This window comes from Channa argus, chromosome 7 (genome assembly GCF_033026475.1).
Source record: "Channa argus isolate prfri chromosome 7, Channa argus male v1.0, whole genome shotgun sequence".
NCBI classification, from domain to species: domain Eukaryota; kingdom Metazoa; phylum Chordata; class Actinopteri; order Anabantiformes; family Channidae; genus Channa; species Channa argus.
The window spans coordinates 18,159,687-18,179,142 of record NC_090203.1 but is presented as its reverse complement, the minus strand read 5'-3'; the positions used below and the strand labels follow the sequence as shown (position 1 = coordinate 18,179,142).

At 37.7% G+C, this 19,456-nt stretch overlaps 1 protein-coding gene across 5 annotated transcripts in view; it reads left to right on the top strand.

The window, feature by feature from the left end:
• LOC137130705 (CUB and sushi domain-containing protein 3-like) overlaps positions 1-19,456 on the top strand; it is a 194,197-nt gene that overhangs the window by 84,560 nt on the left and 90,181 nt on the right. For all 5 annotated transcript variants that reach the window (XR_010914879.1, XM_067511194.1, XM_067511192.1 and 2 more), the window contains exons 22-31: positions 157-326; positions 1,256-1,412; positions 3,307-3,498; positions 4,731-4,857; positions 5,938-6,140; positions 8,343-8,534; positions 9,389-9,527; positions 10,890-11,077; positions 11,405-11,599; positions 15,509-15,625. Coding sequence is in view for 4 of the 5 variants with exons in the window: in XM_067511194.1 (XP_067367295.1) it covers positions 157-326; positions 1,256-1,412; positions 3,307-3,498; positions 4,731-4,857; positions 5,938-6,140; positions 8,343-8,534; positions 9,389-9,527; positions 10,890-11,077; positions 11,405-11,599; positions 15,509-15,625 (1,680 nt within the window). In the remaining variant the exon portion in view is untranslated. The remainder of the gene's footprint in view (positions 1-156; positions 327-1,255; positions 1,413-3,306; positions 3,499-4,730; positions 4,858-5,937; positions 6,141-8,342; positions 8,535-9,388; positions 9,528-10,889; positions 11,078-11,404; positions 11,600-15,508; positions 15,626-19,456) is intronic.

Here is a 19,456-nt window from a genome sequence, read left to right as displayed (position 1 = left end):
GTCATTAAAACTATAACTTTACCTCTTTAGCAACATGCTAATGAACCAGTTACACAATGTCTAGTAACTCGTGCATTTATTACAAACCTAGAAGAGTTTTTGCAGTGCCTATTGTTTTGCAACTGATTATGTCAATTGTCTTCTGTTTTCTCACAGCTGAATGTGGGTCAACAGTCTCCAACAATGAGGGAGTACTTTTGTCACCAAACTATCCAATGAACTATGACAACAGCCATGAATGTGTGTACAGCATTCAGGTCCAAACAGGCAAAGGCATCAACATCACTGCCAACACCTTTCAACTTTCACAAGGTGACATCCTCAAGGTAATGACACAATGTAGCTATCCCTTATAATCCCAAATAAATAAATAAATACCAAGAAATAAATGCAGGGCATGTGTTGTTTTAATATGTACAACATTGAAAACTAGGAAAGCGATTTTTGTGAACGTACCAGACAGAATGCGAAAATGTTTTGCTTAGAAGTCAGCGCAAAGGTTAAGCAGTAGCAGCATTCCTTCGAGAAGAAACAGATTCATTTCTTTGCTCAAGGGCATTTTAGCAGTTTTCCTAAACACCACAGATGTGATGCAAATGACTATGTAGTCCCCCTTCACAGCTGGAATAGATTCTCTTTGGGATGCACGTCTTGTTGAATGCTTCAATTAAAAGCATTGTAGCCTACTATCTGTGTCTCAAGCAATGACGACGTGTAGACAGTAATGTCTTAGTACTTTTGTGAACATCTGAAGTGTGAAAATACATGCTTGAAGAACTGAACATACAAGAATAACAAAGATTAAAATAAAAACAATTTAAGAACCTTTCTTTTTGCTTGGTGAATGCACTGATATCTATTATTTGGTTATAAATTGCTGTTTACGTGAAACAAAAAATCCATATATAGAAAAAAGATAATTATTCTTGCACTCTTTCAAAAGACAAATCTTTTTTGTCTGGTTTGACATCATTAATGCCATTATCAATCTTGTTGGATCAGCTCTACAGATGTGTATTATCAAATCAATTAGAGGAATTATGGTCACTTCAGTCTAATTTTCACATCTCCTTTAGGAGATTGGTTTTGCAATATAGGTGCCTTTATAAAATGGGATATACTGTACTAATAGCTCCTTTTTAATTGTTCCTTTCTTTAGTGTTAATATTTAATTTGTAATATTATTGTACTTTATTGTAGGTAGAACATATTTTACTGTATAAGCAGTAAATGTCTGCTCTCGCTCTGTCTTCAGGTTTACGATGGAAAGGATGGAGCAGCCCCACTTCTTGGCACCTACACAGGCACTCTGATGCAAGGTCTGTCCCTCACCAGCACTTCCAACAATCTGTGGCTTGAATTCTACTCTGACCAGGAGGCGACGGCAGCGGGGTTCCGGCTCATATACCACAGTGAGTCACATTTCACTTCCCTTGGGGAGGAGGGCCCTAAAGCTCTTCCAAATGAATGAATTTAGCTACACTTTAGGAGCCAGACATTTCTAGTAGCTGAATTTAAAAGAAATTTTTAATTGACCCTCGCCCTGCTTCACTGTGTCTTTCACTGTCAGGGTCTCCATTAAACTCAGCGTGGTGGTTTCTCCATTCCTGCAGGAAAATTAGCTCTTTCCTTTCCTTCTCTTCTGTCACGGTCTTCCTCTCTGTGAATCCCTTTTCCTTGTTTACCCTTGTGCTCCACTCCTCCAATTAGCATCTATGCCTAACTACATCTTGTTAAAACAGGTGAATTATTGGCTGTATTGTTTGAAATCACCGTCTTTGTGTGTGTGTGTGTGTTAGAAATGTGTATGTGGATGCACTGTTTAGTGTGTGCCTCTACATATGCATGAGCATGTGTTTGTATATTGAAACTTTAGGGCATTTCTGTAAGTGGACCAGTAATAGATGGGTTATGTTGCTCCCTCTAATTGGCTTGCTGAAAGTGTATTGTTGCTAACAGTTTCTAATTTATTACTGTGACGAGAGAACGTTTTGGTGACACTGCATTTTGCAGTTCAATTTAAAATGGTTTTTGTTGCTGTATTTTTATTTTTTTCTGGTCTACCAGAGGGTTTTTCTTATGTAGTAATCTACATGGAGCAGTTGCAACATGGCAACTGCTGCTTGAATATTATAAAACCAAAAAGGGTTTTTAGCTAACTTGAGATTACAAGTCAATTACAAGTTTTTCCAGAACATTTAGCATTACTCATGAAATGTTAGAAATCTAAGCAGAACTGAAAATATACCAAAATACACAGTAATCAGGAGTGTGCTCATTTTACGTCACCAAAAAATTTCCATTAGCATTTGAATGCACCTTGTTCAGAAGAAAAGGTGGTTTAATTACAAGCTACCTCTTGAGTTACAAAATGGCCCATAATTAAGTATCACCTAATTGGATTTCATTTCTGATTTTTCAAGGGATGTGCACAAGGTAAATAGCAGAATGTGAGGTAGCACACCTATCCATTTCAAAGTGCAGTCTTTACATGGTCTTTTCAACCAGAATGAATAGCCCTTTTCAACTTGGAGAGGACTGACTGATGCATGAACACCAAGAGGGTGTAATATAGGCAGATTAAATCTAGTCTCAACATAAAATCTAATCATTTTCATGAATCTCCCACCAAAAGTGTTGACTTATTTTCTAAATGTAAGTAGTAACTGCTAGAGATTTATACTGGTCATGACACTTGTAATACTACCATAACATCTGGCATGGGCATGGACCTCGCTGTGAGAAGAGACCATAAATCAGCCCTGCTGGGTTTATGTGTGGCCACTGTTGCTGCATCGCAGAATACTTGCATTTAGTACCAGAAAGAGGGGAACACATAAAGGCCATGGCCAAGTTCAAATATGTTGAGCTAAAGCATCACTGTAACCTTTTTTTTTTGGTGACTTGTTTATTTTATTTAGGCAGACTGTGGTATTGCAATACCACAAAGAGTTACAAGTGGTTAGGCTGTTTTTCCATCCTGGTAAATGTCCACACTCAATTGAACATTTAATTGCAAACGTCTAATTTTGTTCTCTGTCCAAAAGAAATAATTTACTGCTAAGTGATATAATGGGACTGTAAGCCCTGCCCTCATCTGTGCTCAGCCGGAAATTAATTCTCAAAGCTCAATCAATACCTCTTTACAAAACAGATAAGAGACTATAGTGGCTGCATTCCTAGACTGAACTTAAATGATGACATGCTGTTCTGTGTATGTGATGTCTTCATGTTATGTCAATCTACAGCTCATATTCTCATTTACAATTCTCTTTTTACTTTTGTCTCCCAATGTGTTTTGTCCAGGCTTTGAGCTATCCCACTGTGATGATCCAGGTGTTCCGCAGTTTGGCTTCAAAGTCAGTGACCAAGGCCACTTTGCTGGAAGTGCCATCACGTTCGGCTGCAACCAGGGTTACACCCTGCATGGCAGTGGCATACTTAAGTGCATGACAGGGGAAAGAAGAGCATGGGACAACCACCTCCCATCATGTATAGGTAATCCTGTCTGCCTGTATTTATAATGATTTTGGCAGTATAAATACATTCTTACTTGTCCCTGTCTCTCTGTTCTTCTGTAGTAACTTATTGTTCATGCAAGGCACATGGTCAACATCAGTCCACCAAGTGTTAATTCCAAGGATTTATTCAAATTAGATTTTTTTTCTTAAGTTACTGTTTTAAAGAAATTCCTTTTTTTAAACTACTTACAGACTTACTTGTCTGTGTGTTCTTGATGGAACTCTGCTTGTATAAAGCAGAGAATATTTGTAAGGAAAACTGCCACTGAGTTGCCACTGTTGCTCTCCCTCTGTCTGATTTGTAGGCTATACAAATTACATGTTAATATCCACAAGCAGTTGTTAATCATTTCTCTATATGTAAAGGCATAATTATTAGTCTTCCTATTGAATTATAGACATGATGTTTAGTCTTTGTTGTCCGTTCACATTCAGTACATGCTGAGAGAAAAATTCTAAAGGTATTTCCTGCATTTTGCTTGAGTCTAGAAGGTGTTGAGAAGCAGTGTCTGTTTCTTGATGTCTAACAGTGATGGATTAGGGTAAAAATTAAAAAATGACTCTCAAACTCTGGAGGTATGTGTTTTTATTTTTATTTTTTTTGTTTTTTGGTAAAGGGGTTTCAGTCTGGCATACTTAATATAATCATGGCAGAAAAAAAGGGGAAAAAGTGAATCGCTCTATTGATTAACTGTGTAATGCTTCTGGATCACTGAATGGTCATTATTAATAGCAGGATTTATGTCCGTATGCTGAATGTGAAGGGGGATTTCCAGCCGTTTCTCTAGGGCCACATCCCTGCTCTTGTCAAGGACTTTTATATTTGCTCTGTTACCATACTTGATAATAGCCTACCACTGTGACAGTCTAAGGCAATTTTCCCATTAAGTTCTATTTGTTCTGTAATATTGACAGCAAAACTATACCCAGGGAAGGGACAACGTAGAGGGAAGGATAGGATACTTCACTTATTAAATGTGTCCTTTTTGCAGTCCAAGGTCCAGCCTATATATATTCTCTTGACACACTTGTTAATTAATGGCATCATTAGGAGGGATACTAGGAGACAAAACTAGTTTTGCATCTTTGAATTTTTCATAAAATCCTAGTTGCAGCCCCCTTACTTGTTAGCAGGAAAAGAAAATTGTTTAGTTTTAACTCCTCTTCGTGCATGTGTTCGTGTGTTTGTGTTTGTGCACCTGCATGCAGCTGAGTGTGGTGGAAGTTTCAAGGGTGAGTCTACAGGGCGTATCCTTTCTCCTGGGTATCCTTTCCCCTACGACAACAACCTGAGGTGCACTTGGACAATTGAGGTCAACTCTGGCAACATTGTCAGGTAACTCAAGTTACTAACCTTACGGTAATAGAATTGGCATATACTGCACAGGGATGCTAAAACATTTGTAAACCTTCTAAAATGCTTTCAAAGGCGCGGTCTAAAATGTGATCTAATTTTCTTAGATCACATAGTCTTAAAAGTAGATGAACTGAAAATAATACTTTGTTCATTTACTAAGGAAAATTACCCACTCTTACAAATATATTTGTGTGTCTCTGTTGCAAAAGTGAATCTATATGACTTGGGAAAAATGTTTGCTGTTGTCTCTGTATAACTCTTAAGTAACTTATAACTTAATTCTATTTTTATACATTTATTTTGAGCACTATTAGTCATGAAATTTGATGAGAACATCCCTTTGTTGTTTAATTGGAGAAGAATTAAATATCGTAACTTGAACTAACTTCAGACTGTAAGATCAGAACATCTATGTTGCTTTTTTTAGATGTTGTGGTGTGTGGTTAAGATTTCCATTATGAAAGATTCTCTTCTAAAGCTAGATGTCATCAAGAGAAATAGCCCATAGCAGCTCCATTAACAATGATTGGGAGAAGGACCTTGTAGATGCTTTGACAGTACCCAGGGGAATTTTCCCAGAACATGGAAGCATTTTTTGGTTGAGAGCTTCCAGTAATGCTGTGAAATAAAACCCATTTCGGCTTAGAGGTTGAAGTAAACATTGTATGATTTTACAATATAAGTCACCCATTCTTCAGAAGAGCTGCTTCAGGCCATCTCTTGATGAGGTTGCAGATAAGTCTCTGCTTTTATATTAACTTTGACAGAAATTGATTAATGACACCAAAGCTAAACTGAAATGCCCCAATATCATGGTGACACTTTTTCTTGAAAAAACAAAATTGCTTTCATGGAAACATTTACTGTTTGTGGAGTCGACCACAGCCAACATGAGCTCAACAAAACACGAGTGAATAAACTGTCATAGACTCTAAATGTATCAGCGTCCTTGATCATATCATCCTTGTTAAATTGTACAGTGCCTAACTTCAGCTTTACTCAAACTGATTTTACTAAACTGTAATCAAAGTAACAGTTTCTGATCTTTACCTTTTCCAGCCTCCAGTTTCTTGCATTCGACACAGAGGCCTCCCATGATATACTGAAGGTATGGGATGGGCCTCCTGAGAACGAGATGGCTCTGAAAGAGGTTAGCGGCTCGCTGCTGCCAGAGGGAATTCACTCCACACTCAATATCGTCACCATTCAGTTTGAGACAGACTTTTACATCACCAAGTCTGGTTTTGCTATTGACTTCTCCAGTGAGTATTTTCTTACAAAAAGTTGATATTTTACAGGTAGATAATATATACTGTTGTAGCACAGAAGAGCTGAAAAATGTTATTACAAAGTTTGGATGTAAACTAAGATAGATGGCACAGAATACAGCATGTCTACGGTGTCTCATCAAATAGATATTGTTGTCACTGTATATGTTAAGCATGTATTTTTTAAATTGAAGCTTTACACCACATTGACTTCTAATCAGTACTGTGTTTATAATTGGTTGGAAATGTATTTATCAAACTTATTTCCATTTTGTCTTGATATTTTTGTATTTAATAATACCTTAACCTATCAATCAGTCAAATGAATCAAAACGTTACTTAAAACCCCCATTCAAAAAAAGCTGGAAGGATGTGTAAAACGTAAATAAAAGCAGAATGCAATAATTTGCAAATCTCATAAGCCCATGTTTTTATTCACAATAGAACATAAACAACATATTTTATGTTGAAACTGAGAAATTTTAGCAATTCATAGAAAAATATTTGCTCATTTTGAATTTGATGGCAGCAACACATTTCAAAAAAATTGGAACAGGGGAAACAAAAGGCTAGAAAAAGTGATTTGTGCAAATACAAAGACAAATGTAGGAGCATTTGACAACTAATTAGGTTAATTGGCATCAGGTCAGTAACATGACTAGGTATAAAAGGAGAATTTCAGAGACCGGAGCCTCTAGAATGTAAAGATGGGCAGAGTTTCAGCAATGTGTGACAAACTGTCTAAAAATTGTGGAACAATTTCAAAAACATTTTCCTCAATGTAAAATTGCAAAGACTTTGTAGATCCCACCATCTACAGTTTATAATATCATCAAAAGATTCAGAGAATCAGGAGGAATTTTTGTGCCCAAGGGACAAGGCCGAAGGTCAAACCTGGATGTGTGTGATCTTCAGACCCTCAGGTAGCACTGCATTAAAAACAGGCATGATGCTCTACTGGACTTCACTGCATGGGCTCAGGAACACTTCCAGAAATCACTGTCTGTGAACATGCCCGTGCAATCAACAAATGTAATTTAAGGCTGTATCATGCAAAGAAGAAGCCATGTGTGAACATGATGCAGAAACGCAATCGTGTTCTCTGAGCCAAAGCTGGAAAACTGTTCTGTGGTCAGAATTAAAATGTTAAATTCTTTTTGCAAACTATGGATGCTGTGTTCTGTGGCCTATAAAGGAGAGGGACCATCCAGCTTGATATCAGCGGACAGTTCTAAAGCCTGCATCTCTGATGGTATGGGGGTGTATTAGTGCCTACGGTGTGTGCAGCTTACACATCTGGAAAGTCACCATCAATGCTGAAAGTACATAGATGTTTTAGAGCAACATGTGCTCCCATCCAGACAACGTCTCTTTCAGAGAAGGCCTTGCATATATCAGGAAGGCAATGCTAATCCACCTACTGCTTCAATCACAACAGCGTGACTTCGCAGGAGAAGAGTCCAGGTGCTTAACTGGCCTGTCTACAGTCCAGAGCTTTCACCAATACAAAACATTTGTTGCATCATAAAACAAAAAATCCAGATCCAGACTAATGCAAATAAAAGAGCTTTACAGACACACAATAAAGAACAACACGTGATTACAAACAGTCTAAACAATGATAAAAATTATAAACATTAACAATATGTCTTAATGAGCAGTGAAGCTTCCAGCTATTTCACTTTTTATGCATTGTCTCCTTGGCAGAATTTGCACAGTATTTTTGCACAGTATTTTTCGTGGTCTACATGTTTTGCATATGAGCACTAGCATAGTAAAATGTAAGCACTTGAACATGGAGCATAACACATCGATGTTGTCTTCTGTATGTTCCCTTAGTGATGAATCTGTAAATGTTCAATCTAAAAAAATGCATATATTAGACTCTCTACATGTAAATACCCTGATGGCCTGAGTGAGTGGTAAGGTAATATACGATACGGTAAAGATTTAAGAATCAGATTTTTCCTGGATATTTCTGTAGCTATGGACTGCTTCACAGCTGAGGTTCAGAAAACCAAGTAGGTAAACATAGTAGCATTTTCATTGATATTGGTTCTAAAACTGTGATGTGCTGTAACCATGTTTGAGTAACAGTTGTAGCTTGACGGGTGTCGTCATGTGGTGTGACATGGTTATCAATTCCATGTGTATTGCGTGCACATGTGTACTTATACGTGTGTGTTTGTCCTTCAGGTTCACTTGCGACAGCCTGCAGAGATCCAGGTATTCCTATGAATGGTAGTCGCAATGGGGAAGGGCGGGAGCCTGGTGACTCTGTGACCTTCTCTTGTGATCCGGGATATGAATTGCAGGGGGAGAGCAGAATCACCTGCATCCAAGTGGAAAATAGATACTACTGGCAACCCAGCCCTCCAAGCTGCATCGGTGAGAGAGAGTGAGATAGTGTGATTTAGAGGGAGAAGGGGGACATGTGCAGGAGATAGAGCAGTATATGGATTGAAAGAAGGAAAGATGGAGGGGATGGATGCAGGGGATCAGAATGAAAGGAGAGATGGTGAGAGGGAGGAAGGGAGTTTTTCTATTAACTGGCTGCAGCAGAGACGATAATTCTCTTTCTGATATTTTAAAAATATGTAAGGAAAAACAAGACTCTTCAGATAAATATTTGAGTTGTTGCCAACCCTTATGTGGACAAATCCACTTCTGCAGCTAGTGAACGACTGAGTACTCTATGGTTTCCCAACTCCTTGTCATCTTAGAGCTTAGTAGCTAATTACTTAACAATACAATTAGAAATAATTACACTAAGCAGGTCCAAAGAAACCTAGACATCCATGAACTGCTGCCAACTGGTCTGACTTTTTTTTTTTTGCCAAGAAAAACCCATGCATTTGTATGTCTTATAGTGAACATAAGGCCCTGACACCAGAAGCAAATCTGTTTGAGTGAAAACTTAATGTTAATGTCAGTCGTCCTTGTACTACTACTATCACACCAAAAAAAGAGCAACATCATCATTAGCACATTGCAAACACTTTTAGTAATGACAGCTGTTAGTTTATTAATCAAGCTTAAAATTGACAAGCACTGGATTTTGGCCTGAAATCAATTGCAGTACCTGATGGTTTGAGTCAGATTGAGTCAATTATATTTAATGAGCTACAAGTTATCTTATACCCTACTAGTTTAAACTGAATTAGGCTAAGCCAGAGACATTTCTTTTCCATAATAGGGGCTTCTTTCTCATTCATGTCCTCTTTTTGTTTATCTCTTTCAAGCGCCTTGTGGTGGGAATGTGACAGGATCTTCAGGATTCATCCTTTCTCCCAACTACCCACACCCCTACCCACACAGCAAAGACTGTGACTGGCTTATTGCTGTCCACTCTGACTATGTCATCTCCTTGGCTTTCATCAGGTAGTATGAGCTGCTTTTTCTTTTTTAACTTCTTGTAGTCGAAACATAAAGCAACATTGAATTAAAATGTGATGTCATATTTCCAGATTGTCCAAAGGTTATTACTTCACTTGTACAATATACAACACCAGAAAAACAACAATCAGACTTTTGAAAAATACTGGGAGCACTGAAATGTCAGTGTAGTCCCTCAAATACATAGTCCATTGGCTTACAAGATAGAGCTTTCCATAAAGCCGTGGTTTGCTTGTAACTTCCTTTTAACAGAATGGAGTCTGTCCTCAGTGGATGAACAGTGGTTCAGGTTTTGCCATGGAGGTGCTTGTTTTCTGCAGGGGAAACTGCTATAACATTATAGTATTGAGTAAGGTTGGTCATGTGTGTTGAGCAAGGAACCTGTTTTTAAGTCAAGGTGTGTTGGCAGATAGGAGACATCTAGCAGTGCCTCTACAAACACACAGAAAGCAGCTGCCACTTTGCTGGAATGTGGTGAAACAAGATTTTTGATGAATACTGCATATTGGAGGCAGAATAGTAACATGAGTACAGCTCATTTGCTAGGTTGAAGGATTCTCAGACCATAAGCTTTACATTATTAATTGCAATATAAGCATGTACTGTAGCAGCAATACTGCCAGAGGAAACTCAGATGGGCCTCTGGGATCTTTTCATAGGCAGTTTTCTCTTGACTGTAAAGTCTTACTTTTATAATTATTTGTTGGAGGGCCAAATAAGAAGCAAAGGTACACTGTCTCTTCACTTCCACCCACTTACCATCTTTTAGAGGTGAAGGAGAATAATTCATCATGTTTCTTTTTCAACTTTGTCCTTCAAAACAAACATCTAATAGAGTTAGCACAATGCTGCTTTCTCTTTTGGGAATGTCAAATGAAAGAATGGAGTTATGATTTTAAATTGGAGTTGCCTTGATGCAGCTGAAATGCAATTATCTCCAAGCTATTTACATTTTTGTCATAAACCACGCTCATTATTTTGAAAACAAATGCTCCTCTCTCTCACCACGGCATGTGATTTGATATACTGTGCTACAATATGAAACGATCTTTTCACACTGCATTGCCATTGCCGTCTGGGAAGATTTTGTGCCACCGCAGTGTCACAACAATTTAATCTCTTCTCACCTCTTGGGGGAGATATCTTTTTTTTTTTTTATCTCTTTATCTGGCGGTGCAAAACAAATCGCTTGGCATTAGTCACTTCTAGAACTGTGGTGCACACTCTTATTTTGATACCCTAATGCTTTCTAAATCTCTCATACAATCTGTACAATCTGGTGGTTAAGACCTGGTAAAATAATAACTGTTGTATCTTTCATTTGTCTGTTTCTTTCACTTGTCACAGCTTCAGTATTGAGCCCAACTATGATTTCTTGTATATCTACGATGGGCCAGACAGCAGCACTCATCTGATTGGCAGTTTCCAAGACAGTAAACTTCCTGAGAAGATTGAGAGCACTTCCAACTTCATGTACTTGGCCTTTCGTAGTGACGGCTCCGTGAGCTACACTGGTTTTCATTTGGAATACAAAGGTACACCGAAGGCCTGTGCAACTGGGTTTCTGTATCCTATTTCACAAAACATTTGTACTGTTTGCATTACAGCAGGGAATTTTGTTGGCCACATACATTGTAAAAACTAATCAGACATAAATAACTGTGCTCTGTACACAACTACTTCTTATCATTGATGGTAGCTTTTAGAATAGCTTCTAACTCACCCTTATCCATTTCCACCATGTTTACCATGTTATTTTTGTTTTTAAGCCTGTAGTATTTATATGTACTTCTGCTTAAGTTGAATCCCCCCCTTTTAGACACTTGTCACTGTTCTAAAAGCTTTATTTTTTTGACTGGCAGCAAAACTGCGGGAGGCGTGCTTTGATCCAGGGAACGTGATGAATGGCACAAGAATGGGTACAGACTATAAGCTGGGATCTATGGTGACATTTCATTGTGAGGCTGGCTACCTTCTGCAGGGCTACTCCACTTTGACATGTGTCATGGGCAACACTAAAAGACCAGAGTGGGACAGAGCCAAACCAAGCTGTCAAGGTGAGAGACAACAATTCAAAAGTTACAGAAGGCAGAAGGCCTGAGTAGCACAGAACTGTGCTTCAGCTGTTTGGCCAATATAACTGTTATCATAATCGTGTTGTGTAAAACTTTGTTGAATTGTGGGCCATGCTTAACTCGCAAACAATTGAGTCATTTAGACCCAGACCCTGCTCTGGGGTATTTAGTTTCCTGTAAAAACATTTTGTAGGTGCGGTGGCTCTAACAAAATTAGGAACTGTGGGCTCTTGTTATTTTGATTTTGAACAATTCCAAGTTGGTCTCGAACTACTACAGAGCATATCAAACCCCTAAAATCTAAATTATGTAAGCAATTTTATTTTTCTTTTGTGTATTGCACAGAGCATAATATACCACGTGTTATTGTTTATTATTTAAAGTAATCTCAGTGTCAAGGAGAGATGCGATATATACCCAACACTCTTCCTTCCAGAATCATTATACCTTTTTTTTTGTAATCCTCACTGTATTTAATCTGCCAAGGTTGAATTAAAATTCAGTTCTCATTTTCAGCTGTGGGGAGTCGGGACACCTACTTTCACCAGGGAGCAATTCATTACTTTTACATGTGGCACCTGTGTAACTAAACTCAACAAGCCTGGGGCTATGTGCTTTACTGAAGGGTCCATCACCAACTCTGTTTAGTGTTTTCCCGTTGAGGACCACTTCTGAACCAGCGACCTAACTGTCTAAAGGCTAAATGTAATGACTTTCTTACAACATACGGGCGAGCTCCTCTTCGTCTACATTATTTAGTAGGTTGACAACAACACAGATTACTTTAAAGAGTAACTTCATTTTCTAAATAAAGACAATAAAGCCAACAATGAATTGCTGCTCCTGCGAGTCTTTGTTTTGATGTAACTTCTGTTTGTTTGGTGTGTTTTTGGAGGGGGATTGTACACAGATAATGTAACATGTGTTTTAATATTATTCTCTAATATGCAGTAAATATTAATATAGACCTTCAAAAACGATTACCAGATTTGATTAGTTTCATCATGCAGTAATGGCTCCATTGGCTCTCATTTCTACCTAAAATACATGGATTGAAGGGCAGGGTCAATATTTTCAAATGTAGTAAGTTAAAAGTCTAAAGTTATGGAAACCCCATTATTTTCACTGGATGTTCTGTTTTTAATGATACAGCTGTCCCCACATTTAAAGCCCCATGCAGTAGCTTCAGAAAGTATTCAGACTGCTCAACATTTTATACTTTCTATTATTATAGCTTGAAATTGAGAAAATTTTTGTTCATAATCTGTACTAGACATGAGTAGGTGACACCTGATGGAGTATATGGCACAGCTCCCTAACTGTGCTGACAGTGTTGACACTGTGTTGGTGTATCACTTAATAGCGACAACTGCTGAATTGCAAAAACTCTGCAGGCATCGTGGATAGAGTGTGTGGAGACTAAACTTGGTTCGTGCCTTCTGACATGTGAATGAATAGCCCTGTTTATTTAACCAGCTGTATTTTGTATAACAATGAAAGTGAAGCATATATATTCCAATTAGTTTGAATATAACCACAATAATATGGCTATGACTAATGGTATGTCAAACACAATGTACAAAAATAAGGAAGATATATTTGGCAAAACATAAAATCAAAGTGAAATTTTTTTTAATGTCATTTATTGAAAATAGGTGCATGTGTACTTATGTGAGGGCAAAAGGCAGGGTTTACACATTTTTATTAGGAACGAGAATGTTTTGTAGCATGTTGGGGCGATTTTGTCCCATTGAGACCAATCGTCCTGCTTTGGAAACTCTACATAAGATTTTTAAAGCAAGTTTGTAGAGGTGCAATAATGAAGTGCTCCCGTTTATGTAAGACAGCTCCTTGGAGCAGAGCCGACATTTTACCTTTAAATGAAATTAAAAGTTAATTCATGTGAAAAAAACTCGAATGAAAACTGAGCAAAAGTGGAAACAGGACAGGAAAACATTTACTTTATTTGGCCTTATAAGACTAAAATGGTCCCAGACTGGAGAAAATTGCCTTTTTCTCAATGGTTCTATGAATATCAGTGGATAATGGCAAAACAAAAACCAATACAAACGGCACCAAACTTGGTCTCTTCTTCTCCTTTCACCATAAATACAGTCAAAAGTGGCGCTACCCGATAAACACAATTTGGCGCTTCACTTCCTTACGACACAGTAGCTGCATCGCTCACGTGATATATATATATTTATATATTTATTTATTTATATTTATTAATTTATTTCTTCAAAGCGATACATCGATACAGGATTTTGGTCTTTGTGATTGATACACACACCGACGCTTAATTGTGATTTCTCAATTGGAGTCCAATTAACTGGACATAGTTTCTAATGGCCCAAACCTTTGTATTTTTTATAATAAAGTGTATAAAAAGATGTACAAAAGTGAAGATCTCTGAATACGTTCTGACAGAACTGTGGACGACTAAATTGCATGGTCATTTTGGCAGTTTGCATTTTGAATAATATGAGCTCTCTTAAAAGGCAACTTTGGACATCTTAAATGGAAACCTTATTCTCTGTTTTATCATACTTATAGATTTGAATAATTTAAAATTTTCCTGGGCAAAAGTTATTTCTACCCATCATTCATTTACAGAACAGAAAAAGGTTTTTTTTTTAAGTGTACCCACTTATTCTTAGAACCTCACTGGCCAAACTTGAATTATTGAAGTGTATCTTGAGGATTTATTTCTTGTCTTTATTGCTGTACTTGACTGTGCACTGTGCCTCCTCTCCTATGAGAGGATTTCCTAAATTCCTCATTCTGGCACTGTGGCTTCCTTCCTTGCTTATAAATGATCCTAATTTAGAGATCCGCTTGCTGTTATCTAATGTTTGATCACCTGCTGTTTGCTCCAACAACAAAGATATATTGTTGATCAATCTTTCTACATTATTGCCTCTGTTCCCTTCTGTTCATCTTCTGCTCAGTGAAACAGTAGTGGCATGTGCATTGTGTGGACCAAAGGGGGTTTAGAACAGCTGGTGACAGCCTTCCACCAACAAATGAGTGTTTTTGTTTTCAGTTAAGGCTCCCCAAGCTGAAGGGTTCGTCCATGAGGTTCGAGGTAACTAACTTGCATGAGCAGCCAAAACTTATATGAATGAACATATTCACCAATTAACGATCTCTCAACTCTAATAATGGTGAAAGTAAAACTTCGATGTATGTATATACATGCAGGGGTGTCCGGTTTGGAGGTATTCATGCTCAATGAAAGGTGTTGGTTCCCCATTGTTTGTTGTTTTGTGTGTTTTTTTTTTTATCTTCATACCCTTCTGGGACTTTAGGAGAACAAAGTAAATGGTTGCATGTTAACTTTTATTCCTTTAAACAATTAGGACTTTAAATAATTACAGTATTTAACAACTCAGACTGAGAACAGTTTGATTTGCTATGATTAGAGAGAGTGTTTTGGGTTAGGAGTTGAATATGAGTTTCTGAAAACATGCTGCTAGGTGACAATGGCTAATTAAATTCACAGGCATGTAGACTTTTGTGATTGCTTGGTTTATGGATCGATGGTGTTTTTACTCTTTTGAAGGCAAAGCGTACTTTTCCTTACAGGTTGTTTCCCTTTAGGGTTTTGACCATGTAAGCAAAACTCAGGCTTCCTTTTTTTGTGTTTTCACCTCACTTTCCTTCTGCAAATGTCCCTAAAGTGTCTCTCAAATTTCAAATTATTTGGTATGCTGGCCAGAATGGTATTTGTTGGCAGCTGAAAGTTCAAAGGTGACTTAACTCATTTTGTGAACCGCTTACCTCCCCACTGATTGTATTTTATTGCTATATTTCCCCAGGTATTGTAAGCTGGTTGTTTTACATTTCTTAATTGTGCATTTTTTGTTGCTTCCCTTCCCATCTCTGCAGCTCCATGTGGAGGTCATTTCACAGGTTCAGAGGGAACAGTGCTATCCCCAAACTACCCACATAATTACACCAGAGGACAGAGCTGTGTTTATGACATCTTTGTCCCTGGCGACTTTGGTAAGAATAATTTTTTACAGTTACAGAACTGTTATTAAAAATCTGTTAACTGCTGCTTGTAGTCAATATTTTGTGTAGGTGTCAACAAGTATTTTTACATCAAATGAGAGTTTCATTGCTGCCCTATTTTAAGTTTTTCCCATTTTTGGATATTAGTTGAAACACAACCTGATGAATAGCATTGTTCCCACTCCAGCAAGGAGTGTGAAAGCAGAATAGAATCAAGGCAAACAAAAATTGATTGTGTTGACATGAAAAACGCTCTGTATTGCAGGTAATATAGAGGAAGGTCAAGCAGTGAAGGTCTCTAGGGAATAGATGGAAAAAGCAAATGCACAGGTGCTCAATTTATCCAAGCGTCTCTGATTATACATAATTCAACAAAGAACTCTAAAAGACCTTGATGCGCATTTGCTCAATATTCCATGTTAGGCATAAAGAACTGCTGAAATCACTGGCAGGGGGTTTTATTCTGTAAAGCTTTGTACTTATGAAACACAGATTAATCCCTGGTGTGATGATCCAGCCCGACAGTTTACATCCTCTGTTTCCATCTCCCATAGCTCATGGAGTCTTGGAACCCACAGGTTTTTTTTTTTTTTTGCTTTTCTTTTTTTAAATAAATATTGCATGCAAATACAGTCTTTTCTTAAACTGCCTGCAAAAGCTTAATGGAGTGTGGAAGTCACCAAGCAACATTTTCACCTGGGCTCGTAAATTTATTCCAGGAGTAAAGACACAGGCTATTGAAAAGTTCCACTGATGACTGCTGTGGTATGGCTTGAGAGAATTTATATTCTGAATAGCAAGCAACTGGGATTTACAACTTTGGTAGGGCTAAGAAATGCTATACCATCCAAAACTGTTGCCTTGTTATTGACAATAAAGATCAACAAAACTGCCATAGGATAACAGCCATTTACTTGTTTCCACCTATACAGTATATAATGTTTGTTGTAACTTTATAGCATTAGTTTCTTTAATAATGTGAGTTTAGTTAGATTAATATTAAGAACAAGTAATAACCTTCAGATAAAACAGCATAGAGAAAAAAATCTGTTTTCTCTTTAAAGCTCTACAACATTTAATATGGGCAGTTGATTGGCAGAAATGTATACAGGTAATTGAGATTTGTAAGCACTAAGCGCGTATCAAATGTGTGTCTAAGTGTCATATCCCGGATAGTGTTACATAAGCCTTGGAGACATTATGTCAACGATATGAAACTGGCACCTAAAGGTCAGTGCAAAATATTCTCTCATGACTGTAGCCCAGTATCCTGAGGATTTGATACCTGGAGGGGAAGAGTTGGATTGCAGAATGTTTTTGCTTTCAAGATTTATCTAGAAAGGTTTTGGTCAAAGCTTGGCATAGAATTAGCTGTATAAAATGTTTTTGAATGTCTGAAAGTATGTTGCACTTTTTCATTATTTGTTAAAAACTGTGATGAGGGAGGGATCACATTCTTTTATTCATCACAGTTGTATTTTGTTCTATTCAGCTTTGTCTTTGACACTTTTTGACAGAAGTTTTTTTTTTTTAGTTGTTCTTTGCTGATGGGTTTTTGTTTCTCTACAGAATACTTGGCCAGGTCAGTTTTGACTTTTGGCTTGTGTAAAAAGAATTTTTCCAGTGTGAAAAACCCCCTCCTGCTGAGCTTCTACTGACTGACAATCATCTTTTTATTCAGTTTTTGGCCATATAAACTTGTATAACTTATAGCGCATCTTTAAATAGCATCTCCCTTACTCCTTCTGCCCCACATCAGCACACTCCCACTTGTATATTTAGCACTATGCTGTCACAAGAGTGACAGCAAAGGGGGGGGCGAGGTGACATATAAATAACTAACTCGTACCCCTTCAAATTTTTAAGATTCACCTCTCTGCAGGCCCTTTGTAGTCTTGGCCCAGTTGCAATCATATATACTGGGCTCCTTCTGAATTTGTTAAATTCATTTTTTTTTTTCATCTGACCAAAGGATGTGCTGTTAATACTCATCAGGTTTCCCTTCGTGTTCTTTGGCAATGTTACATTTAATTTGATTTTCTTGTACATTGTCTGTACTTCAACATTATTCAATTCAAGATTGCACAAATAAAATATTCTATACGAAGCCCTGGATAAGGCAAATAGTATAGTATAGTTGGGAAAACAGCTGCAAGACCTGGTGTAAGAACTCTGTATAAAGTGCACCTAAAAGCTTTAGGGTCAGGCAGTGTACTGGAGGGGGATATGTATCGGGATGCTCATCAAAGGTCCTGATTGATTTGTGTTTATAGAGGAGGGCAAGGAAAGCAGCACAATGTGCCAGTGCAATCAAATTCTGCTTGAGGCAGCACCTCAATCATTTCTGCTCCTTTGGTATGTACTGTATCCCAGTTTATAACCATAAAAATTATAATAAAGTGCTGGCAGCAGAAACCAGTGCTCATAGCAAACTGTGTATATATTCTGTAAAACGGCTCTGCATTCATTTCTGAGCCATAATTCCTTTTGTACCTCACCACGTACACTTTTCCGTTGTGTGTAGCTTATTGTACTTTGCACTATTCAGTTATCATTAAGGTACAATGTGCATCTGTGTTGCCCTTTAATGTTTAATTATTCTGTCAAAAATAATGCTTAAAGTCACATTTCAAAGAATAACTACTTCTTTTTAAAAAAAAGATGAATTATTCATGGCACTCAACCTTTGCCTTGGGCAATGCTTGTAAATACATGGGCATACATTGCCTCACAGGAATTCAGTCTTGTTAAGACCAAGTTTAGTGGCTAGTGTATAACTTTTCTGCCATATAGCTCAAGCAGCATAGTGTTTGTTTTACACATAAATTGAGTTTAATTTTAGATGTTGATGTAGATGTTGATAAACTAAATTCCCATTGCATGCACTGGTACACAGAGAAGAAGAAGAAATAATAAAACAATGATGGGAAAACGAATGGGTAAACTCTCATCTTTGACAAAAATGCCCAACTGTTCACCAAGGTAAATGGATTTTCTCAGCCTGTTTCATGGGTTGTATTGAGCCTACATAGTTATGTAGCAGAACAAATAATGATTCTAATACTTTTTTGGTTGAAATAACTTTGCAAGAGTTGCATTTTATCTTAAAGTAGTTTGTCACTAGAAAGAGTCATTAGTAAATTTAATTTCCAAGACACATCACTGAGTCACTTCTGTTTATCTGCCCAAGGCTTTTCCTTATAGCTCCTGTGTATGTTTCTGTATAAGGCTAACAGCATATGCAGAATGGATGCCACAGAATGTGTCAGGAGGCGAGACAGGAGCACTGAGAGATGGCATTAATAAATCCTGGCTGTAACAAGATAGACAGCGAATGAACTGCAAGAGGTAAAGGGAGTGAGCCTAACTAGAAGAAAGAGGCACATAGCTCTTAGTAGAATGTGAAAGGCTCAGAGAGAACAAGTTAGATGGTGAGTGCGATAATGAGTGAGAGTTATAATGAGTAAGATAGGGAAGCAGAGAGGGAAAGAGAAACACGGTGCTACTAAGAGTGATCAGAAAAATGGTGACCCCGAAGGCTGAGTGTTGACTCATCAGTGATGTTTGCTGGAGAGTAAGATTATGCCTGGGGTCATCCTAGAACATGACCAATTGCATCCCACACAAAAACCATTACCTCGTCTGTCTGTGTCAGGTTGCAGTGTACACGCCCTCAATGCAACTTAATATGAAAAGTAAACTCTGCTCTGGCCGCACCTGGACTGGAAAGGTGTTTTTGCTTTGAGGGTCCACAGGTACATATGTCTGGGCATGTGGAATAAGAGTCTGCCTCTGTCAGAGTTCGTTGTTTTGAGCACTCAC